This window comes from Acartia tonsa, chromosome 15, assembly GCF_053477335.1.
Source record: "Acartia tonsa isolate MP-2025a chromosome 15, ASM5347733v1, whole genome shotgun sequence".
NCBI classification, from domain to species: Eukaryota; Metazoa; Arthropoda; class Copepoda; order Calanoida; family Acartiidae; genus Acartia; species Acartia tonsa.
The window spans coordinates 7,619,339-7,645,724 of record NC_137274.1 but is presented as its reverse complement, the minus strand read 5'-3'; the positions used below and the strand labels follow the sequence as shown (position 1 = coordinate 7,645,724).

Genomic DNA, 26,386 nt, shown 5'->3' with positions numbered 1-26,386 from the left:
AGGTAAAGTTAGGTAAGGTCAGATAATATTGAGTAGCCTAATGGGTTTGAAACCTCCGCAGGGGTTAGATTCACTTTGGCTCAGTAAAATTAGGTTAGGTTAGGTTTAGTTATGTTAGTTATAACAGAAACCCTCCAGGATTTACCCCCCTTCACAGGGGTTAGGTTAGGTTAGGTTGAGTTAGATTAGTTTAGGAAATATTAAATAATCCTGACAGGGTTAAGGCCCTCCAGAGAGGTTAGGAACGGTTAATATTATTGGATATAAATTTGTGCATATACAGTAAATTATAATAACATTATGATTTTATGAAAACATTCATAAACAACATCTATAAATGCAAAGATCTGAAGTGGTAGGTCAAACGCACATCAACATTTGTAGAGTGTAAAACTGCTTAAATATAGGATACTGTTTAAGGACATACTTACATTTTTAGGACTTAATTATAGAGAAGCTTCGGCTAAAACACTGTACAATGTTGTCTTAGGAATCATTATTTCAATTATCGCCAACTATCGCAAAAAAAAATTTAAAATCAACATGTTTGAAATGGACATGCAGAAATTCTAGTAACATTTACTTAACTTCCTAAATCGTATTTGACTTATATAGGAATCAACATACAAAATTATTTAATTGATAAGAAAAAATGTCTAAATTAACAAAAAGAGCTAACCGTCACGGCCGGACAGACAGACTGACCGATCGACCATAATTATAGAGAAGCTTCACTTTAAAAATTTCCGAATTCATTATTTTCAATTTATTTGTAATTTAGAGTGTTTGCGGTGTTCTTTGCTCAACTAGTCCCTTTGAGGAAACCATAATTTTTCCATAAAAATTTAGCCATCTTTATTATATAGCAGTTAAAATCTTTAGATTTTTCAAATACCAATTCTTACAGACGAACACATTAAAATTTTGGGATCTACTGCAGTTCACGGTAAAATATTGCTGGTAACGAATATTGCCAAAAATTTATTAATTTTAAAGGCTGCTAGCTGCCAAACGGCTGAACGTACAGATCATACCCGCACACCATTTTAAGCGGCATAAGGAGACCTACAAATAATCTGGAATAGACAAGATCCAATGATGCACAGGGAAAGCTTCACTGAAGAATAACCGCGTAAAATAGGTCTTTTTCGCGCATTTCTCTGCACTGCAAGATAATTATGCATTATTGATTTATGCCTATTCCAGATTATTTGTAGGCCTTTTTATGCCGCTTAAAACTTTGTGCGGGCATGATCTGTACGTTCAGCCGTTTGGCAGCTTGCAGCCTTTAAAATTAATAATTTTTTAGCAATATTCGTTACCAGCAATATTTTACCGTGAACTGCAGTAGATCCAAATTTTGAGTTATAGAGTAGTTCTTCTACTAAAAAATCATTTGGTACAACTAATTTGTCTTAACTAAAGCATTTGTTTAAAGTCAAAAATATATAACAACATTCATTTTGTATGTTTACTCACTGAGAACTATCGCCAAAATTTCAAAGAATTTAATTAAACGAAAAAATCTAAAAATTATTATTGATTAATATAATCTCGAACGGTTGTTATTAAATTATCTTTTAAAATTAAATTTCTTTTTTCTTTTAAAAAATCAATACAACAATGTACCTAATAACATTGTGTACTATTATCAATTTGAATGTAGAATAATAGAGGCGTTTCAAGGGGGGCGTACCAAAAAGTGGTTAATTCACCACCATTAATTAAACAGTTTTGAGAATAAAAATATAAAAAATATTGATTTTTTATACATGTATCATATTTTATTTCTGATTATCTTTCATTTCAACAGTAACGGGTGACTTTAGCTTAGGCGTCAATTTATTCGCAGAATATAAAATGTGTTCACTTTAAAGGGCGAATATAGGTTTGATATGATATGGGCTTATTTCAAGCGTGCAATTATATAGATTATAAGTAACTTAAAGACATTGACATATTTAACTGTATAAGTCCGTTTCTAGCCTAAAACCGAACTGATTCGTTGATATAATTACGCCATTTCGCGTAACTTGTGTGGTTCCCTAAGAAATCCAAACATCCCTGCATCACACAAGGCTGCGTCGGAAGGTTGTATTATAAAGCTTTTGTTCAATCATAGTCATAATGAAGACGAAAGGAATGGGAAAAAAAAAGGATGCTGCAACTTTTACTTTTGATCAAATAAATTTTTCATAACATAATTTTGTAAAAGTACATTGAAAAAAAGGGAGGGCTGAAAACTAACTTAAAAAAAATATTTCAAAATTAAAATATTATGTTTGTTTGCTAAAAGTTGCATCATGTTTGTGTCTTTACCCAGGCTACAAAGGGTAAATATATTTTACATATTATATATTTTTATATAAATAAATTGTATTCATCATGAATAAATCTAAAATCTTAGTAGAGAAAATAAATTTAAAAACTTAATATTTATCTTTATGATGCACTATAAAGCAAAATTTTTGACGCTATTTAAAATTTGAATAAAATACTATATAATTAAATAAAATAAACATTTAATTATCATTTAAGATGCATGCCAATGAAATAATCAATTAAACTTAAGAAAACTAGTCAAAAAAAGTCTTGTAAAGGGCTAAAATAAACGATTTTGTAGGCCATCTGATTTATTATATGTTGAAGAAAACACGAAAATTGTAAAATCTACTTAAGGATTTTTTTGAATTTTTAAATTTAACATAGATATTCTAAAACTATGCAATGGCACCTTTGATATAAGCTCATATCATATCAAACCTATATTCGCCCTTTAAAGTAAAACGAGGATGACAACATCCATAAAATCAAAGCTCTAAAATCAGAAGGAAGAACAGTCAAACAATAAATTACGAACATTAATTTCCAAGTCTAAACAAAATTGTACATACATTTTTTGTAAAATTGCATAAATATAGGAATCAGTAAAAGGACATACTTTCATATTTAGGATTTGATTATAGAGATGCCTTGCTTATAATACTTTAACTTATTTTCATAGGAATCATTATTCCAAAAACCAGATAAAAAGGATAAACAGCATCTTTTAATGGAGTTACTGACTTTCTGATAGATAATATAGAGTTGCTACGCTTTCTTATTCGTACAAAACTGTTCTAAATTGTGCCTAACTGTCATAGGAATCATTATGAAAAATTCGAAATTGATATGACAATTCTAAAATGTCGATTTTAATTATTATTTCATACAAAAAATGTTGTCAAAAAAGTTACAAATCAGCATGTTTTAACCCTTAACAGTCGGGCCCCTTGCCGCACCTTAATCAGTCGGGGGGGGGGGGGCGTTCAACGCCCCCCCTTATTATCTCAGTTCCTATTAGAGCAAGTCCCCTGTGTTATGATGAATTTCCGACCTTAAGTAAGTCAAAGTCAATTTTTGCTTCCTTCACCCTTTTATTTAACAACCTTTGTTTTTAGGTCCTTTTTTACTTAAAAATTTTAAACGGCTGTAATTTTTTTATTTTTGAAGCTAGAAGAAAATTTTTTTGCAGAAAATGTTTATTTTTATGTAAATTTTATATTTGAAATATCAAAACATAAATTTCAGCGGCAGCAGCTATATTTGGCAGCTGCCAGCCGCCGCAGTCGGCGGTCGGCGGGAAAACGGCGGCGGATCTTTATGAAATTTTAATACATTATGTAGACATGTAAGAAATGCTTAAGTTTAAAGTTTGAAGTCTCTAAGTCAAAAATTGCGGCCACAGGAGCCTTTTAAAGATTTCTGGAGACCTGGAGGATCAGGACCTGCAGGATCATACCTGGAACCTGAAATTGACTTGAACACCTGTATTTAATATGAGGATGTACTACTAAAGGATATTTTAGTATTTTGGTAAGATAAAATGCTTTGTTTAATTAAAAAAATATTTTTGTTCTTTACCTGGATGACTCTGCCAGGTTTGCTGGCATCCTGTGCCCGCCAGGATGGAGATATTCAAAAAATTCCAACTCTCAGTTATGTGTCATACCCACACTTAAAAAGTCAAGCAGTATGGGCTCTTTATCTTTCACACGCAGAAAATGAGATAGAAAAAACCGGATGGGGGGGGCGTTCAACGCCCCCCCCCCTCTCCGACCGTTAAGGGTTAAATGAATGTACAGACTTTCTTGGTAGAGTTGCTACACTTTCTATTTCGTATGGACGGACGTACGGGCGGGGGGACCGATCAAAATTATAGAAAGGCTTTTTTAAAAATGTTTGCAGGAACAAATTGAGCTGAAAAATGAATCTTTTATTTGTTTGCAATTTACTCTATAATTTAAAATGTCTTTTAGTCCGTCTAAAAGAGTGTTTGTTTTATAAAGAATTTCTGTATTTCCTACCCTTTTACTTTAGTATCGAAGCTACTCTATAATTCAAAATGTCCGTATTTCGGTTGGAGACAAAGTGGGGGGAACGTGATTTTCTCGGCTCCTATGACAGATAGAAGGCTGAAACTTTTTGTCAACATTCCCAACACTAACGAGCATAATTAACTTTAACACATTCATAGCGGTCGGACTGCTTTTTAGCAGGTTTTAGGCTATATTTGTATTTTTCAAATTTTTCACCATAACTTTGGTGTTTATGGTCCGATTTTCAAATCTTTTTTAGTTATTGATATCTAAATTAAATCCAGCATATAATTTAATTTGGCCGTTGGTATGTCAATCATTATAGAAAATAAAATAAGGTTTTGTGTTTATTTTTTCCAGTGAATCTTTTCTTGATTTTAAAGATTACTCTTTCATTCTATTTGTATGTATTCTCATCCACGATTTTTGTGCCACGCTACTTATGGATGTTGTCATCCTTGTTAGGCCCTTTTTAAAGATTTTAAGCTGCTGTAGTTTTCTTTATTTTTGAGGGTAGAAGAGCAAATTTTCCAAAAAAAAAAAGTTTATTTTGTATTAGAATTCTCAAAATATAAACTTCAGTGGTGTACTTGGAAGCTGTCTGCCACTGCAGTTAGCGGTTGGTGGGAAAATAGCGGCAGATTTTTATGACATTTTAATATGTCATGTTAACATGTTAGTTTAAGCTTGGAGTTTAAAAATAGAATTATCTTAGTCTAAAAGTGCTTTCATAGGAGCCATTTAAAGTTTTATGCAGGTCATACCCAAAACCTGAAAATGACTTTAAACCCTATATTTTAAATTGATATGGACTACTATAGGATCTTTTAATATATTGGTAATGTAAAAAGCTTTGTTTAAGTAAAAAAAAATATTTTTGTTCTTCACCTGCATGATCCTGCCTTGTTTGTTCGCAATTTGTAACCCCAAGGATGGAGATGTGGACTCTCACACATAAAATTAGATAGAAAACATCTGAGGAACTCTAGAACAATGGTTTCCTAATAGTTTATTTGTTTGTTTTATCAAGGTAACGACTTACGGTCGGAAATTTTTTAACAACCAGGGAATATGCACACAACCTTCTTGCTGTAATAGAGGATGATATAAAAGGTTAAAGGAAGCGTTCAATGCCCGTCCCCCTCCTCCCCACTCAAAAACGGAAGGGGTAAAGCTACCTACAACTGCCATTGTTTTCAAAAATGATTATATGAATGGTGTCAAGAAGTTTCAGGTGTCTATCTTGAATAGTAGCTGAGAAAATCACCTTTCCCCTACTCCATTTATGACAAAGTTAAGTATAGATGGACATTTTGGAAATAGAGTAGCTTCGCTACTAAAAAAAAGTGTCATGACATCCTAGAAGTAACTCGATTTTTTACATTAGTTTCATACGAAGTTGTCTGCGATGTCATCGCTAATTTTTAAATCAAATTGATATTTTTGTTATACAAAATTAAATTTCTTGATAATTTTAATTGCTTTTTAATACAGAATGTATATATTCTAAATATAAATTAATTTTGTTTCTACTAAGGCGTTGCAAAATTTTAAGTTCGCCAAAATTGAGATATGCCAGAGAGCCGGACCCACCATTTTAGGATTCACCAATTTGGATACCTATAATTTAAATTTTAATTGTTTTTTTCAAAATAACGTGGCTGCCATTTATTTTAGTATTTTAGTTTTTTAGTTATTAACATTTTTACAAGCACTAGAACAGTTAGGGAGTTGAATCCATTTTTATAGAAGCAGAAATATAATCTATGATTATGGTTTTGACCCTTTAAAACTGTAATCTACCTTTCCACTTTCCCCTCTCTTGGTGAAGATATCTTCAACGCCGATTTTATTTTTGAAATGTAAGATTCTACTTTCCCTTCTCTTGGTGAAGATATCTTCAACGCCGATACTATTTTTGAAATGTAAGATTCCACTTTCCCCTTCCTTGGTGAAGATATCTTCAACGCCGATACGATATTTGAAATTTAAGATTCCACTTTTGCCTCTCTTGGTGAAGATATCTTCAACAAGAGAGACAAAAGTGGAATCTTATATTTCAAAAATCGTATCGGCGTTGAAGATATCTTTACCAAGAGAGGGGAAAGTGGAAGGGTAGATTACAGTTTTAGAGGGTCCAAACCATAATCATAGATTATATTTCTGCTTCTATAAAAATGGATTCAACTCCCTAACTGTAGAAGGATTTATTAATTACCATAAAAATTATGTTATTCATCTATGTTTTGAGATTTCAATGTTTCACATAAATAATAAAAAAAAAATCTTCCAAATAAAATAGAAAAAAATCCTTAAAATGTTGGTCAATTTAAGTCCGAAGATTTTTTTTCATTGTATAAAATTTATTTTATTAAAATTTGCAGAAAACATCTTCTAAACATATAAAACTACCACCATCCCAAAACCCAAAGGTTTCAATGTGTACCTAACTGTTAATGGATGTTGTCATCCTTGTTTATAATTAGGAAGGAAGGGGACATTTAATTGTTTATTACACTAGTCCCCAAAGTTTTATAATAAAGTTTTTTTATTTGATGGCTCAACAACTTTGGGGACTGTTATTGAATTTAGATTGTTTAATTAAAAACGTTTTAACCACTTATTAAAATTTACAGAAGGGGGTAATTTTATGTATCATCATTGGGGATATACATCAATTCATTGACTTATCCCTTTAGATCTCTGGTTTAAAACACATTTATTGCAGATGACACCAAAAACTTATTTTTTCCTACAATTCTTCACAATTTTTAAAAGCGAAGCTTTTCAATAATTAGGGTCGGTCCGTACTTCCGTCCGTCCGTCACAGATGGATAGCTTTTTTCGTTAATTTAGGCATGTTAGAATTGTCCTATCGATTTCAAACTTTGCATGGTTGCATTCCGTTAGTAGTTAGGTACGATTTAGAAAGCATAGCAACTCTATAATCATTAAACGAATGTCCATAGGTCCATTTTAAACATTTTTTACTTTTTTAACAACAAATTTTATTCATCTGATTGATCTGATTTTTGGTATATTGATTTCTGGGACAACAAAGAATTATGTTATAAGCGAAACAACTCTAAAATGTAAGTATGTTCATAAATATTATCCTGTATCAAGCAGTTTTTCAACAAATTTACTTACAATTTTGCTTTGACTCTTATACATTTATATTCTGATTATTTAGTTCTGACACTGTACAAGTGTTAATGTTTGTTTGTCCTACCGTTTCAGATGTTGTCATTCTTGTTTATCTAAATAATTGTAAGCGCAGCAATAAAGAGTAAACCGCAGGGATTTAAAGGGATAAGACAATTGCTGATAAATTAATGTACATCCCTTATGATGATACACAATATTACTCCTTCTGTAGATTACAATTAGTGGTTGAATCTTTTAGACACTCAACTTATTTTAGCCAGTTAAGTGTATTAGAAAACATGATGATATAATCCTTATACTAAAGTAACAGGATGTTTGTGTTTTTGTGTGTCTGTGTGTTTGTACCGAAGGATTTCGTTAACTGCTGAACCAATCGGGTTCTCCTTAACAGGGTAACTTCCCATAGGTCCCGGGAAGGTTTATAACTATTTTGGGGGAGGTTACCACCACCCTCCTAAGAGAAATCACAATAAAATTTTAAAAAATTAAAATATTCCCCGCCGCATAGTGTCGATAGCGTAGTGGCGCTGCGTAGAGACATGAATTTAACAGCTGATCGTAACATAGACTAATTATTTCTTATTTAGATATTTAAAATAAAATAAAAAATAAATGCAACTAGAGGCCTCTAGGGGCGTAGTAGATATGTCCATTGAGTTGTTCAATAATAACAATGATGACAACATCCATAGCCCTGAAACTGTGGGACAAACGAATATTAACACTTGTAGAGTGTCAGAACTGAGCAGGAGAATATAAATTTATAAAAGTCGAAACAAAATTGTAAGTAAATTTAGTTAAAAATTGATTAAATACAGGATATTGTTTAAGAACATACTGACATTTTTAGGAATGATTATATAGATGCTTCGTTTATAAAATTGTACTAATTAGTATTCCAAAAATCAGATCAATTTTATCATATAAATTTTTTAAAAAAGATTAGAAGTCAACATTCCTAAAATGAATGATCGAACATTCTGGTAACGATTATAGAGTTATTACGCTTTCAAAATCGTATTAAATTACTACAGGAATTACCATGCAAAGTTTGAACTCGAAAGGACAATTCTAATCTGTTCAAATTAACTGACTGTGAGGTACATACGGACAGACAGACCCTAAGTATAGAAAAGTTTCACTTTTTAAAAGAGATAATTAATTTTAGTTTGATTTACTTCGCGGAGAAAGAATCGAAGAACAAATGGAGTTTCCTGGATAGTTTCTGGTGGGGACTCATGACTCTCACTACTGTTGGTTATGGCTCCAAGTCTCCAACTACACCATTTGGACAGGTAGGGTTTCATATTAATTATTCATAAATAGATCAATAGATAGATTGATAGATAGATTGATAGATTGATCGATAGATAAATTGATAGATAGAGCAGTAAATAGATTGATATATAGATTGACAGATAGAATAATAGATAGATTGATAGATAGATCAATAGATAGATCGAGAGATCGATCAATATAAAGATCGATAGATAGATTGTTAGATAGATTGATCAATAGATAGGTATATTAGTAGAATAGTTGGAAATAATTGTCTTTATTTTAAATAAAGTTTTATAGTTTAATAAAATATATAAATATTCCTCTGATCAATCTAAAATTTTGAAGATTATTTGAAAAATTTAACTTTTACATTTCAGAAATCTTAATAGCAAAGCTTTTCTAAGAATAACTATTTTTTGTATTCATTCGAAACTGATTAATATCCAGTGGATTAGAACCGGTTCTTATCCATACGAAAAAAACTATGTGTCTAGCATCGTGCTGTATTCAGTTTTCTACGAATATAAAAATGTAAAAACATATGATTAAAACCAGTTTTTTAAGCCTGAATCTCCGGGCTAAAATAAATGGTTTTAATTTTATAATGTGTATAAGAAAATAGTTTTAAACCTTCCCGGGACCTATGAGAAGCTACCCTGTAAAGGAGAACCTGATCGGTTCAGCGGTTAGCGAGATCCTTCGCTACAAACAAACAAATAAACAGACAGACAGACATCGTTCTACTTTGTATTATAGATAATAATATATTTTTTGTGGAGGGATGTGGGGGAGGGGGTTGTTTAAAAATTTAGTATCATTCAGTTTGGTTTTGAGATTTTGATACATATTCGCTGAATTTATACATTAAAAGTTTTATATTTTTTTTCGTGGAATTTTTTAAAAGTTATTTCTTACTTACAAATTGTAAGGGGGAGAGAGATGGAGAGAGAGGCAGAGAGGGGGAGAGAGAGAGAGAGAGAGAGAGAGAGAGAAAGAGTGAGAGAGAGAGTGTGGAAGAGAGAGAGAGAGGAAAAGAGAGAGAAAGGGAGGGAGATAGAGAGATAGATAGAGAGAGAGAGAGATAGATAGATAGATAGATAGATTGATAGATAGATAGATAGATAGATAGATAGATAGATAGATAGATAGATAGATAGATAGATAGATAGATAGATAGATAGATAGATAGATAGATAGATAGATAGATAGATAGATAGATAGATAGATAGATAGATAGATAGATAGATAGATAGATAGATAGATAGATAGATAGATAGATAGATAGATAGATAGATAGATAGATAGATAGATAGATAGATAGATAGATAGATAGATAGATAGATAGATAGATAGATAGATAGATAGATAGATAGATAGATAGATAGATAGATAGATAGATAGATAGATAGATAGATAGATAGATAGATAGATAGATAGATAGATAGATAGATAGATAGATAGATAGATAGATAGATAGATAGATAGATAGATAGATAGATAGATAGATAGATAGATAGATAGATAGATAGATAGATAGATAGATAGATAGATAGATAGATAGATAGATAGATAGATAGATAGATAGATAGATAGATAGATAGATAGATAGATAGATAGATAGATAGATAGATAGATAGATAGATAGATAGATAGATAGATAGATAGATAGATAGATAGATAGATAGATAGATAGATAGATAGATAGATAGATAGATAGATAGATAGATAGATAGATAGATAGATATATAGATAGATAGATAGATAGATAGATAGATAGATAGATAGATAGATAGATAGATAGATAGATAGATAGATAGATAGATAGATAGATAGATAGATAGATAGATAGATAGATAGATAGATAGATAGATAGATAGATAGATAGATAGATAGATAGATAGATAGATAGATAGATAGATAGATAGATAAATAGATAGATAGATAGATAGATAGATAGATAGATAGATAGATATATAGATAGATAGATAGATAGATAGATAGAGAGAGAGAGAGAGAGAGAGAGAGAGAGAGAGAGAGAGAGAGAGAGAGAGAGAAAAAAAAGAAAATAATTAAATCACAAATTTGTAAAATTTATTTTCAAAATTGTAAATAGAACTGATTTTTTTCACTTGAAATAAACAAGGATGACAACATTTATTAGTAGCGAAGCTAAAATGAACATTATTAAAAACTAACATACTAAACCATTACGGGGAGAGGGGGCGTTTTATGCCCATTATTAAAGTATTCGGAGCTGGATCTTTAAATCATCTCAATGGTGCGCCAAATCGGGGTGCGCCGAATTTCAGTCAATCACAGCGCGGCATTTCGTAAAATGCTGTGATCTCATTGGTGGAAAGTTGGCTCACCCCGATTTTGCGCACCATTGAAATGATTTAAAGATCCAGCTCTGTATTTTTTTTAAAGGAAGGGGGGGGGGGGGTTGGATTGTTCTAAATCATGATTGTAAAGACTTCATGGGTAAATCGTTTGTTCACTAAAATTATAGGCCCCATAAAATTAGGTATCCCCCCCCCCTCCTTTTATTTTTATGGAAGGTTGGAATTTTTTTGTTGACCCAGCTCATTACCATGCACAGTTAGGACTTCCGAGACTTCTGAGGCAAAGGTCGTGCAACAAAGAGTTGGTTGTCTGATGGGTGTTACTGAACCTAATACTTCAAGGGTTTGTACGGAAATGGAGACATTTGGCTCCCCTTGGCTATCCTGGGTTGTTGGACCTCCTGGTGTTTGAGTGTCATGGACAGCATCCCCCCCCTCCCCCCCCCCCTACGTTAAGTTAAGGGTTAAATAAAAATGTTTTAATTTAAAATCTTTAACCTTCTTCCTGTGTAAAATCAAAAAAAAAGATTTATTTAGAAAAAGGGATAAATTTTCTAAAAATTAAAGATATTTTTGTTTGCAAGGACTTTTGATTGGAACACCTTTGTCTCAAAGTTAATTTAAGCATGACTATTTTAAAACTGGGGGATTTAATACGTCCATCTGTCTGTCAGTCTGTTAACTGCTTGTCTGTACATCTGTCTGTTTCTCCTACTATCTGTCTGTCTGTCTGTATTTCTTTTTACATGTCTGTCTATTTGTCTGTCTGTCTATCTGTCTGTTGAAATGTCTGACTGCCTATATGTTGATCTGTGTGTCTATCTGTCTGTCTGTCTATATGTATGTTAGTCTGAGTGTCTATCTGTCTATTTGTCTATCTGTCTATCTGTCGGTTAAAATGTCTGACTATCTGTATGTTGATCTGACGTTTGGATACGACGTATTTATAGTTTTTTCTTTATCTTATAATTCGGCCTTATATAAAGTAACAGGATGTCTATCTGTTTATCTGTCTATCCGTCTATTTGTCTATCTGTCTATCTGTCTATCTGTCTATCTGTCTATCTGTCTATCTGTCTATCTGTCTATCTGTCTATCTGTCTATCTGTCTATCTGTCTATCTGTCTATCTGTCTATCTGTCTATCTGTCTATCTGTCTATCTGTCTATCTGTCTATCTGTCTATCTGTCTATCGGTCTATCCGTCTATCTGTCTATCTGTCTATATGTCTATCCGTCTATCCGTCTATCTGTCTATCTGTCTATCTGTCTATCTGTCTATCCGTCTATCTGTCTATCTGTCTATCTATGTATCTATGTATCTGTCTATCTGTCTATCTGTCTATCTGTCTATATGTCTATCTGTCTATCTGTCTATCTGTCTATCTGTCTATCTGTCTATCTGTCTATCTGTCTATCTGTCTATCTGTCTATCTGTCTATCCGTCTATCTGTCTATCTTTCTGTTTGTTTGTCTTCCAATTCACTTTCTGTCCATCTATTGTCTATCTATCTGTCTGTTAAAATGTCTTTCTATCTGTCTATTTGTCTGTCTATATGTCTGTCTGTCTGTATGTGCATCTGTTTTTCTTTATGACTGTCCACCTGTTCTTCTATCCATATGTCTGTCTGTCCATCTGTTTATCAATTTTTTTGTGAGTCTATTGATTGTCTGTCTGTCTATATGTCTGTCTGTCTGTCTGTCTGTCTATCCATCTAATTGTTTTTCAGTCTGTCCGTCTGTCTTTCTAGTATATATCAGTCTACTAATGTATTTATGTCTCTATATATGCCTCTCTGTCAAAATCTTGCCATTTCAAGGAGAACCATATCGGTTCAGCAGTTAGTGGGTTCCCATAGTACATACAGACAGACATACTTTTACTTTTATGTGTAGATTTTGGTAAATTTATTCCTATTTGTGATCTACATCAACTTTTTGAATCAATTTTCTCTTATCCTTTAAAAACAAGATAAAGTTTTTACATTTCAAAATATTGGACAAAATTGTAAATTTTCCTCATAAAAGTGGTTTATTTGTCTATCTATCTATCTAAGTATCTATTTATCTAAGTTAATATATACATATCTAAATAGATATTAGATATATATCTATTTATCTAAGTAGATATCTATCTATCTAGCTAAGTATCTATCTATCTAAGTATCTATCTATTCATCTAAGTTAATATACCTATCTAAATAGATATCTATCTATTTATCTAGCCAAGTATATATCTCTCTATCTAAGTATATATTTATCTATCTAAGTAGATATCTATCTATCTAATTAGATATCTATTTATCTAAGTATATATCTATCTAACTATTTATCCATCTAGTTATCTTTATTTCTTCCTATATCTATCTGTCTATCTATTTATTTATCTCTCTATAAATCTGACATTTGTCCATCCATATCATAATTTTAAATTCATCTGGAAGAACCTAAGGACTTCTTTCCAAAATTAACCAAAAAAGTTTAAAAGTCAAATGTCCTTTTAAAAGAAAAGAAAATAAGATTGAAGAGTTGCTTTAAAATTGGATGAAAATTAAGGGATAAGGGAAAACATAAGTTCTTGCGTAACTTGATATTGCACAGTTAGGACTTCTCGAACAAATGTCCTGCAATCAAAGGGTTGGTTTTGTTAGATGTTACTTGACCTAATATACTTGGGTGTTAGATTATCACATCCCATTACAAGTGGATGATGCTCTGTATTCTCTAGATAATTACTTGAAAATCACAGGAGAATCCCGCCCTTACAAGGTAGGGTAACTTGATATATAATTACTTGGATGTTGCACCAGATTTTTGCCTAATCTAATAAAATGGTCCTTTCAGCTGGCTAATATAATAATATCCACTGTCCCTAACTTTTACCCCATCACATATCCTCAAAGTGGATGCGAGTACTGACCAATAAATGAAGTAGTAACCTAAATTGACAACTGGTTAATATGGTTCCTCATGGTCAGATGAGGGAATGGGGTTAAAGTCCTAAGGTAGGGTGGGGAATTGAGGGTATTGTTAAATTATTCACCTGAACGCTTCATTTTATTTCAGTAGGCAAAAATATGTTGCAATATACAAGCAATTCTATATCCATTCACATATCGCATTTTATTGATAAATGGTAAGCAATAATGATGCCATTTTTTATAGGCACTATAAAAAACTTGAAAAGTTATGGAAGAGTGATACAGTTAAAAATAGATTGAATAACAGACATACCAACAATACAGATAATCTTCAAATCAAAAACTCTAGTTTTTAAAAAAATATAAATACCATTTTTGTGCTATTTGTAGTTTAGGAGCTATGTTGAAAAATGTGAATAAAGTTTTACTACATAGCTCGTTTACTATACGTAGCACAAGAATGGTTCTTATATATCCAAAAACTAGAGCTTATGACAATTCTAAGGGTATGCATAAAATTGTTTGTACATACATATATGTATGGTCAAGCTATAGGGCTTTGCATTTAAATCATCCAAAGGTATATTATATTTATAAAAATCATATGCAAGTTCCCGCTTTGGTCTCGGATAAAAAGTGTACGGGGAGAAAGTCGCTAAAAAATCCGACACGTGACGTCATAAAATGAGGGATTATCCATCTCTTTTTAAGGGGTTTTCTTTCCCACTTCTCCTCGCATTTTAATGATGTCACGTGTCTGATTTTGAGCAACTTTCTCCCTGTACTAAAAATATACAAAATCGACCCACTCTAATACCCAAGTCAATAAACATATCCCCTTATGTCCTTCAAATAATACGATGCTAGACATGGTTTTCATATAGATGAAAACCGGTTCTAATCTATCGGATATTAATCGGTTTCGATTGAATACGAGAAACATATCTCCTTATTCCTGAGGTAGTAAAAAACAAATATTTTGACTCAAAGATTTAGGAAGGTGGGAGGAATTAAAGTCTTTACATTTTTTGTGTTGATAGAAGATTGAAAAATTTACTTTTCACAGATTAACTCTTTGTTGGTGGGTGGAGGGGCATGCATGTTGCCCCCTCCTTCAATATACCATATCTTCTGTAATACAAAGTAGAATGATGTCTGTCCGTCAGTCCGTCCGTCTGAATCTTAATATCTCGGTAACCACTGAAGCAATTGGATTCTACTCTTCAGGGTATATACTTATTGGTCCTGTGGTCGTTTTCAGCTAAGCTATTTCTTTGGGGATTGGGGCACCCACAATCTCCCCCAAAACAAAAATCCCCCCACCATTTTTTTTGTTTTTTAGGCAGTTATTTTAAAATAAGTGGCAGCACCAGAAATACTTAATTTTTTTAAATTACCTCTTTGGGCAAAGCCCCTAGAGGCTAGGGGCGAAACCGCTAGTAGAATATAAAGTAGTAAGGATTTTTTGGTCTGTAGCTAAAAATCTTTATAACCGCTTAACCGATATGGTTCTCCTTTACAGTGAAGATTCTTATAGGTCCAGAAATAGTTTTTAATTTTTTTTGGGGGGGGGTATCTACACTCTCCCAATAAAAAATTACACCCTCCTCAAACTGAAAATTGGGTGTTCGAACTTTCCCCCTCCGACTTTAAGTGCAATTATAATAAAAAGTAGTAAGTTGTATTTTTTTTGGTTTGAAACTGAAGATCTCGGAAATTGCTGCTCTGAATTGGTTGTTCTTTTCAGAGAAGCTTTATGGTTATCTGGGTGTGGTTTTGAGCTATCTATCTGGCCTCAATCCCCCCCCCCCATCCCCCCTAAAGGCTAGGTGGGAAGTAACTAGTGTAATATAAAGTGTAATTTTTTTTGTCCGTAGCTTAAGATTTTTTAAAAAGCTACTGCACCGAATAAGTTCTTCATTTCAGAAAAGCTTTATGTAGGTGCTAGGATGGTTTTAGATTACTTCTTTGCCCCTTTACTTCAAAGATGGTGTCTTATCTTTTTTATTTTTTATTTAAAATAGCTAGTCGGTGTTTTTAGTAAGTAGTAGATGTAGAAGTTAAGACACCTTCTTTTAACATATGTGCAGTGGTGGTTTTAGGACATTCTAGAGGTTAGAAGCTTAGTTCTTTCTTTAGTACTAGTACTACGCCCCTAGAGGCCTCTAGTGGCACTTAAAATGTTTTCTAATAAAATATCTAATTTGATAATTTCTCCATATTAAGATGAGTTGTTTTTTATTTTTTTTTCACGTTTTAAAGATTTTTTTGGCATCTGTGGCGATTTCTCTAGGGATGGTGTTGGAACCCCCCACCCCCTTCCAAATAGACATAAACCTTCTCAGGACCTGGTAAGGAGAACCCGATCGGTTCTGTGGTAAGCGAGATCCTTCGGTATCCTAGGGACACTTAAGGTAGGAGAGGGAAAAGTCATCCCATTTTAAATTTGAGTTTAAAAATGGTAAAAAAAATATTTATTTTTTTTGGGGAAGGGGGGTGAAGACAGCCTCCCCAAAAATATTTTAAAACCTTCCCAGGACCTATAAGAATCTTCACAGTAAAGGAGAACAAAATCGGTTCAGCGGTTAGCGAGATCCTTCGGGACAGACAAAAAACGCTTACTACTTTATATAATAGGAGGATAGATCTACTTTGAATAGAAGCCTCCCCTCAATGTCTATTGAAACCCTCTTCCCACATATTTCAGAGGGGGGGGGGGTTAGTTTAAAATCAACAGAGCTGGATCTTTCAATCATTTCAATGGTGCGCAAAATCGGGGTGAGCCAGCATTTTACGAAATGCCGCGCTGTGATTGGCTGAAATTTGACGCGCCTTGATTTGGCGTACCATTGAAATGATTTAAAGATCCAGCTCAGAACAATTCTATCAAGGTTAATAGCTATCCGTTACCGATTTGGACGGACAGACAATCGCTTTTCAAAATAATCTTATTCTTGTAACTTTTTTTTTCAGTTGATTGGCGGATTTTGTGCTTTGATTGGAGTCTTCATATTGGCCCTACCGGTTCCTATAGTCGTAAATAGGTAGGGGAAATAAACATATATAACAGTTAATTGTTGTTTTTCGCATCGTATTATAGACAGTTTTCCACAGATTGTAAATAATAAAATATTTGTGTATAGTCGCTTTCGTGACAGTGCCTTTTAAGGAGAGTTTTGTCGTATTTTTTCATAGTAGCTTTTCTTGTATTTCTAGCCCCTGCAGGGCAATAATCTTACCTAACCTTGAAAAGCTACTGTGAAAGTACGACGAAACGCCCCTCAAGAGGCGTTGTCACGAAAGGGACTATACGCCAAATATTCTTTCAGGGTTTTGTTGGCCCTAATGGGCCAAAGCCCTAGGCCATCAAAACTAAATTTATTTAATTATTCGTGGAAAATTGTCTTTATTAATTTTGTTTGATACATCATTTTTCAGTATGTCACATAACCGGTTCTAATCCAACGGATATTAATCGGTTTTAGAGCCGTACTGAAAACTAAATTTTTAAATGATAGCATTTATATTTTTGGATATATGTAGATTACGTGGATTTTTGTGACATGATAATTTTTTGGTTGCTAATATAGTCCTCTGATATTGGTCAATGGGAGGGGAGGGGGGTAAAGGCATCAGTGATATTAGCCAGCTGGGAAAAACAATTTATCAGGGTATGCAAAAATCTCTCCCAACATCCACGTACTTTATATCCATTTATAAAGAGAGGGGTAGGTTTCTGATAGAATCCGTAAAGGTTATGTGTTATAAGTTAAAAACAGTATTAGAACGATATAAATTTATGTTATCTGTATACAAATTTTTTTTTTGTCTATAGTTCTTTTCAATAAGAAATACACATATCTAGTGAATATTTTCGCTCTACTACTATTTTTAAGCCTTAAAACACACCCCTTTACGGATTCTACCAGAAACCTACCCCTCTCTTTTTAACAATTCAATGACTTATTTACCGTTTGGATACGACGTATTTATAGTTTTTTTCTTTATCTTATAATTCGGCCTTATATAAAGTAACAGGATGTCTATCTGTTTATCTGTCTATCTGTCTATCTGTCTCTCTGTCTATCTGTCTCTCTGTCTATCTGTCTATCTGTCTCTCTGTCTATCTGTCTATCTGTCTATCTGTCTATCTGTCTATCTGTCTATCTGTCTATCTGTCTATCTGTCTATCTGTCTGTCTGTCTATCTGTCTATCTGTCTATCTGTCTATCTGTCTATCTGTCTATCTGTCTATCTGTCTATCTGTCTATCTGTCTATCTGTCTATCTGTCTATCTGTCTATCTGTCTATCTGTCTATCTGTCTATCTGTCTATCTGTCTATCTGTCTATCTGTCTATCTGTCTATCTGTCTATCTGTCTATCTGTCTATCTGTCTATCTGTCTATCTGTCTATCTGTCTATCTGTCTATCTGTCTATCTGTCTATCTGTCTATCCGTCTATCTGTCTATCTGTCTATCTGTCTATCTGTCTATCTGTCTATCTGTCTATCTGTCTATATGTCTATCTGTCTATCTGTCTATTCGTCTATCTGTCTATCTGTCTATCTGTATATCCGTCTATCTGTCTATCTGTCTATCTGTCTATCTGTCTATCTGTCTATCTGTCTATCTGTCTATCTGTCTATCTGTCTATCTGTCTATCTGTCTATCTGTCTATCTGTCTATCTGTCTATCTGTCTATCTGTCTATCTGTCTAACTGTCTATCTGTCTATCTGTCTATCTGTCTATCTGTCTATCCGTCTATCCGTCTATCTGTCTATCTGTCTATCTGTCTATCTGTCTATCTGTCTATCTGTCTATCTGTCTATCTGTCTATCTGTCTATCTGTCTATCTGTCTATCTGTCTATCTGTCTATCTGTCTATCCGTCTATCTGTCTATCTGTCTATCTGTCTATCTGTCTATCCGTCTATCTGTCTATCTGTCTATCTTCTATCTGTCTATCTGTCAATCTGTCTATCTGTCTATTTGTCTATCTGTCTATCTGTCTATCTGTTTATTGGTCCAGGGAAGGTTTATAACCATTTGGGGGAGGGTATCTCCACCCTCCCAAGAGACAAAATTCAACCCATCTTAAAATGAAGGAAAATTTACTCTTTAAAAATGCCCCCCCCCCCCCCCCCCCTCCAAAGAGGCCTCTATAGGGGCGTAGCCGTTAGTATAAATTGAAAGAGTGGTTATTGATGTGATTTTGAGAGTAAAATATTTACTTAATCGTCACAGACTTCTCCCGTTGCTCAAATTAACCATTCATTTTATTTTTTGTACTAAAATTTCTTTTTTAAGGTTTTTAGGTAAAAAAAAGTTTGAAAATTAACCATAATTTGTAGGGTTTAAAATTATATATTTTAAGGTTGTACCTATAATTATATATATATTTAATAGTTATTTATTGTATCGTATTATAAACAGATTTCCGCGGATATGAAAATGTAATGTTATAAGATTAAAACCAGTTTTTTAGTCCCTAGATGCCGAAGGCACGGGCTAAAAAACTGGTTTTAATCTTATGATTGTACATTTTTATATTCGCAGAAAACTGGATATAATACGATGCTATACATGATTTTTCAGTATGGCTGAAAACCGGTTCTTATCCACTGGATATAAATTGCTTTTGGACCATACTGGAAAACTATGTATCGTATTGTATTTTGAAAGTTATGATATTATCTATCTATCTATATTTATATATTTTAAAAATATTATTTCTTAAAATACGAATTTACGTAGCAATTTATAATTAGTTATTGTCCGTACGTTTGAATTACTATAAAACGTATAGATGAATAAATAGCATTGAAATTGATCAAGAAATGAAAGGGATATTGGACTGAAAATTAAACTGGTCTCCAAAGTTTTATAAATAGATATTTTCCAATTTAAATAGCAGTGTTCAAAAATTTTCACCAAATTTTTTTTTTAAAATAATTTTTAAAAATCCGCCAGAAAAAAAAACAAAAAATCTTTTAATTTCAAGTTTTTTTTGTAGAGAAAGGGTGGGGGGGTTGGGGTGAGTAAAAAAGGAGATTTTATAGAGCTAAACGTACAAACAAACATACATACTATTATTATAGAGAAGCTTAAATACTAAAAAAAAGCTTAAGAGCCTTTTTAAAGACAATTTTCTGTGGCGAAAATTAGCTTTGATTGTCCAATTTTAGTTCAAGATTTTTTTTATAACTATGTGCTTGAAAAACTCAGAGATCTAAAGGGATAAGACAATGGCCGATAAATTGATGTACATCCCAAATGTAGGGAGGAGGGGACATAAGGCTGTAAATTACACTAGTGCTTAAAGTTTTTTTGATAACGTTTTCTTATTCGATGGCTTTACAACTTTTATTAAATTTTGATTGGTTGGTTCATAAAGCTGAGTGTCCAAACGATTCAACGACTAATTGTAATCTATAGAACGAGTTTTTTAGATCCTTGAGTTTGATGGCACAAAAGCTTTGGGTATTTTAAAATAATTTTGATTGGTTGATTCCAAAACAAATCTACAGGGTTATATATCTTTTCTTAGGAACATTGGGTATGTACATAAATATATCGTCCATTGTCTTATCCCTTTAAATCCCTGCTGCTTTTGAGGGGGGATAGGTCAATAATGTTCAAAATTATCCTTTAATATGATAAACAAATTTTTTTTTTTTTGAAATTAGTTTTAGCAGCAAAGCAATAATATAATCCACGTTTTCTGTCCGTCTGTCTGTCCATCCATAATGCAATGAAGAATATGTGATTATTCGCATGTTAATTGAGATAGACGGCTGATTTTTCTTATTGAAGATTCACTGTACATCAACTTATAAATAAAATAATAAAATGTATGATATATAACCGATATGTACTTTTATTTTTTATATGTAAATTACACATTATATCGATATTGTAAATTATAATAGTACCCAAACTTTTCAACCAATAAGTTTATTAAAAAATAGAGGGTAATTTTGTTTATCTTTATTGGGATATATCAACGAGAGAACGTATTTATAACAATTTTGTATAACTTTTAATTTCCGAATATTTTGATTTTGCCGCTAAATTGAACCAATGACGTTTCACCTTGTCACAAGATCGTCCAATAGCACGCTGGTTTTATAGTTAGAAGAAACGTGATTGGTCCAATTTGGCGGCAAATTAGGAGCACTAGCCTGCTCTATAACTTTATCGGGTCTGACCACAAGAGTAAGATAACAAAAAATATATTTTCTCAGAGGCTATGAGAGATAGAGGTCTGATTTTTCTTGTGCAGATTCCTCTATCTATAAGACATGTTTGACTTTTATATAACATTAACAGTCAGATCACTTCTTTTCTTGATATTTTGCATTTGAAAAGCAAAGCATTTCTATAATTAGAGTCGGTCATCCATACATCAATTTTTAGTGTTTAGCTCTTTTTAATAATCTAGACATGTTACAATTTTAATATCAATTTCAAACTTTGCATGATGATTCCTGTAACAGGTAGGTGCAATTTAGGAAGCATAGCAACTCTATTATTGTTACAAAAAAGTCCGTACATCTATGTATAACAAGCTGATATAAACTTTTTCTTGACAACAACTTTTTGTACAATAAATTTATCCTATTGATCTTATTTTTAGAATATTGATTCCTAAGATAACAATGTACAATATTATAACGGGGCACCTCCATAATCAAATCTTAAAAATGAAAGTATGTCCTTTAAAGCATTTGCACATTTTTGCAGCAAATTTATGCACAACTTTATTTAGACTTTCAAATTTATGTTCTGCTTATCAAAGTCTGAAAAAGTTATTGTTTTTTTTGTCCTTCCTTCTGGATAAAGAGCTTCGCTTTTATGGATTTTGTCATATTATAAGGTTGTTATTATAATCATTATATTTTCTTTTTTTATTATCAGATTTGAAGAGTAAGTGATTATTATGCAATTTTTAAGAGGTTACGTCACAGAAGCAGTGATAAGCCAATGGATAATAAATTATTTTCTATTCAATTACAAAGATACTCTATAATAAGTAGAATTATCCTTCTGATCGTCATTTTGATTCACTTAATTTAAAAGTAAAATAGCATAAGCTCACAATTAAATAAATAAACTTACTTCTTTATAAAAATTGTTCACGTATTTATTCGAATCTGGTGGATAGGAACCGGTTCTCATCCATACGAAAAAAATATGTCTAGCACCGTATTATATCCAGCTTTCTACGAATATAAAAATGTACAATCATAAGATTAAAACCAGTTTTTTTAGCCGGTGCCTTCGCCATCTCAGGGCAAAAAAAATGGTTTTAATCCTATAATTGTACATTCTTTATCCGCGGAAAGCTGTTTATAATACGATGAGAGAAATAACTATTACTCATCCAAATATCATTTCTTTTTATTTAACCAACTAAAGATTTGTTAAAATTATTTAATGAAACACTGTGTATTGGACTTATCAATTAAAAATTTCATGTTTAAATAAACTGTGTTGATCACTCTATGCACTTTTTTCCTTTTTTGCTGTTTTACAATGATTAGTTATTTCTCGCATCGTATTATAAACAGCTTTCCGCGGTTTTAATCTTATAATTGTACATTTTTATATTCGTATAAAGCTAAATATAATACGATGCTAGACATAGTTTTTTTTTGTATGGATGAGAACCGGTTCCTATCCACCGAATTCGAATGAATACGAGAATAGTTATTTCTCGTATCGTATTATAAACGGCTTTCTGCGGATATAGAATGTACAATTATAAGATTAAAACTAGTTTTTTAGCCCCGTGGTGCCGAAGGCACCGGCTAAAAAAATTAGTTTTAATCTTATGATTGTACATTTCTATATTCGTAGAAAACTGGATATAATACGATGCTAGACATGGTTTTTTTTGTATGGATGAGAACCGGTTCCTATCCACCGGATTCGAATGAATACGAGGAAATATGATAATGCGCTAAAAATTTTAATGAGAAGATAAAATTATTATCCATTGCACTGTCCCTGCCTTTAACATATTATAACTGATCTATAAGCATTTTATCAGGGAGGGAGGGGACATTGGACTGTAAATTATACTGGTACCCAAAGTTTTTAAATTCTAATTCATTGTCGTGTTTCAATAGAACTTTTTATAAATCTTGATCTTTTTGTTTCAAACTATTGATTCATTGGGTATGTACATAAATTTATCGTCCATTGTCGTATCCCTTTATATCCTGATATTTTTTCATCATTAGTGCAGCTACTCTAAATATAACTGATCATTTTACGTTTTTTAATGGATTTTAAAACATAAAATTCCTTAAATTTAACGGTACATTTTATATTATTGTCGCATATAGTAATTTATTGACATTCTATGATCGAAATGTTATTACCATATTATAGACAGTTTTCGGACGGAAGTAAGGACTGACCCTAATTATAGAAAAGCTTCGCTCTTTTGAAAAGTTACATAGTGGATATTCTTTTTAAATCTTTACCTTTTTTTCAGTGTTTGAAAAAAAACAGTAAAAAAGTTATAATTTAAAGTCACTGGTACCCAAAGTTTTATAATAGTTATTTCTCGAATCATATTATAAACAGCTTTCCGCGGATATACAATGTACAATTATAAGATTAAAACCAGTTTTTTTAGCCCCGAGGTGCCGAAGGATATACAATGTACAATTATAAGATTAAAACCAGTTTTTTAGCCCCGAGGTGCCGAAGGCACGGGCTAAAAAACCTGGTTTTAATCTTATAAATGTACATTTTTATATTCGTAGAAAGCTGGATATAATACGATGCTAGACATAGTTTTTTCGTATGGATGAGAACCGGTTCCTATCCACCGGACTCGAATGAATAAGAGAAAGATATTTATTATTCTCTAGCTTCTAAACTTTGTGTACTTACATTTAATTTGGGTAGGTTGAAAAAAAAATATTATTCACAGGAGGGATAATTTGGTTTCTCGTATTCATTCGAATCCGGTGGATAGGAACCGGTTCTCATCCATACGAAAAAACTATGTCTAGCATCGTATTATATCCAGTTTTCTATGAATATAGAAATGTACAATCATAAGATTAAAACCAGTTTTTTTAGCCGGTGCCTCCGGCACCTCGGGGCTAAAAAAACTAGTTTTAATCTTATAATTGTACATTCTTTATCCGCGGAAAGCCGTTTATAATACGATAAGAGAAATAACTGTTATTGTAATCCCATGATAGCATAAACTTAATTTCTTATTTGTTGGATTAACATCTTTGGGGACTTGAATTATGATTGGTTGGTTCAATAAACTGAGTATCCAAACGTTTCTACCATTAATTGTAATCTAAAGAATGGATAGTTTTGGTATCATCATTGTGTATGTACAAAATTGTTACAGTTTTGAAAGAACATTTTCTAGGTATATAAAATATTATATGAAGAATATATTAGCTTGTCTTTTCAGTTTTAATTCAGTAGGACGGGATGTTCAAGCTAACTTTTGGTCTATTCTTAGGGGTCTTACCTTTCAACATTTAAGTCCATTAGATTCTCATAAACAGCAGGTCAGCGGAAAGTGTCATGCGTGACGTCATAAAAATACGTCTGTAATCCTATTTTTGGGGGTTTCCATCCCACTTCTCCTCTCATACTTCCTTTTCTTATGACGTCACACATGAAACTTTCCACCGTCCAATAAACAAATGGACCACTGTTCCAGGTTTTAGGCTATTATAATTAGGGGGGGGGCAATATCACATATTTCCCCAAAAAACATTTCATCTTTATTTTACACAATAAAAATGTGGGTATGCCCCCTCTCTTTACTTGGGCATTCGAATAGAGGCTAGAGGAAACAGAATATTAATTGAATATTTTTTGAAATTTTTTTCCTCCAAAATTTTGACTGGAACTTCTTCACTCTATGGTGTATATTGTATTATATAGATTTTATATTTGCTCTAACTTTACCACAGGGCTAAATATATTCTTTTCCAGTATGACTTCCAAACTTATAAATATTTGCTGGATTAGAACCGGTTCTAAGCTTTTCTAAAAAATCTTGTAGATCTTTGTATTACAGACATTTTTCCACAAATATCAATATACAAATCATAAAATTAATACCAGTTTTGTTTGCTAGGGACTTAAAAAAACTGGTTTTACTACAAAAATTTTTAAAATTGAAAATTGAAAACGCTGCTTTTTTTAAAATATACTTTTTATGAGATGACCCCAATAAAGTATAATATGTTCATCCTTGTGTTGTTTTCTGAGATAAGCGTTTTCTAAGATAGGCATTTTCTGACATATGTGTTTTCTGAGATAGGCGTTTTCTAAGATAAGAGTTTTCTGAGATAGGTGTTTACTTAGATAAGCTTTTAGTAAGATAGGTATTTTTTAGATAAGTATTTACTAACGTAGGCGTTTTTGAGATGACCCCAATAAAGTAGCTAGCCATAAGATATATTCACCCGGTTTCAAACCTAAGCATTTTTTAAGATAAGAGTTTTCAAAAAAAGGCATTTTTTGAGATGACCTCTATAAAGTAGTTGGTCATAAAATATATTAATCCCTGAATTTAAAAACTCCTTGTTCAGATTTAGAATTGAATTATGCATGGCGTGGGTTGGGGGGTAGGGCCAGTCAGAATATATCAAACAATACCTTACATAGACAGATACAGCTGGGATATTTAGGGATAAGACATTAAATTAATGTCCTCAATGATGATAAACAAAATGAACCCTGTAGGTTATAATAGACATTGCTAGTTTGAAACCTAATATTCAAAATTCAATTAAAGTATCCAAAGTTTTCAGCCATTAAATTAGAAATCATGTTTATAAAACTTTGGGTATCAGTGTAATTTACAGACCAGTGTTCCCTACCTTTCCATAAAAAAAATACATGAAAGGTTTAGAACAAGATAGACGAAGCCCATTTTGTTCCGAATTTGTATCCCTTTTGAAAAGTGCGACTCCAGTTACGTCATATTTTTCTTCCTGAAAAAGGGAAGGGGAAAAGAAAAAAAAGGGAAGGGGAAAAGAAAAAAAAGGGAAGGGGGGAAGAAAATAGAGATGAGAGAAAGGGGGGTTTTCCCCATCTCTTTTGAAGAGATTTTCTTCCCCCCTTCCCTTTTTCGGGAAAGAAAAATATGACGTAACTGGAGTTGCACTTTTCAAAAGTGATACAAATTCGGAACAAAATGGGCTTCGTCAACAAGATAGTAGGTCCAAAGGCACAGATATCCCAACTATTGCAGATGAACAACCTTGAGATTTAGTGCATCTGCTGCGCCTGTTTTTGGCCAAAACATTTCCATTACTAT

The 26,386-nt window shown here is 32.4% G+C and overlaps 1 protein-coding gene across 5 annotated transcripts in view; it reads left to right on the top strand.

Moving 5' to 3' along the window:
* The window catches only part of LOC145307188 (potassium voltage-gated channel subfamily B member 2-like), a 212,482-nt gene that overhangs the window by 141,566 nt on the left and 44,530 nt on the right, over positions 1-26,386 (top strand). For all 5 annotated transcript variants that reach the window (XM_080149550.1, XM_080149552.1, XM_080149551.1 and 2 more), the window contains 2 exons: positions 8,695-8,821; positions 17,043-17,113. In XM_080149550.1, coding sequence (XP_080005676.1) covers positions 8,695-8,821; positions 17,043-17,113 — 198 coding nt within the window. The remainder of the gene's footprint in view (positions 1-8,694; positions 8,822-17,042; positions 17,114-26,386) is intronic.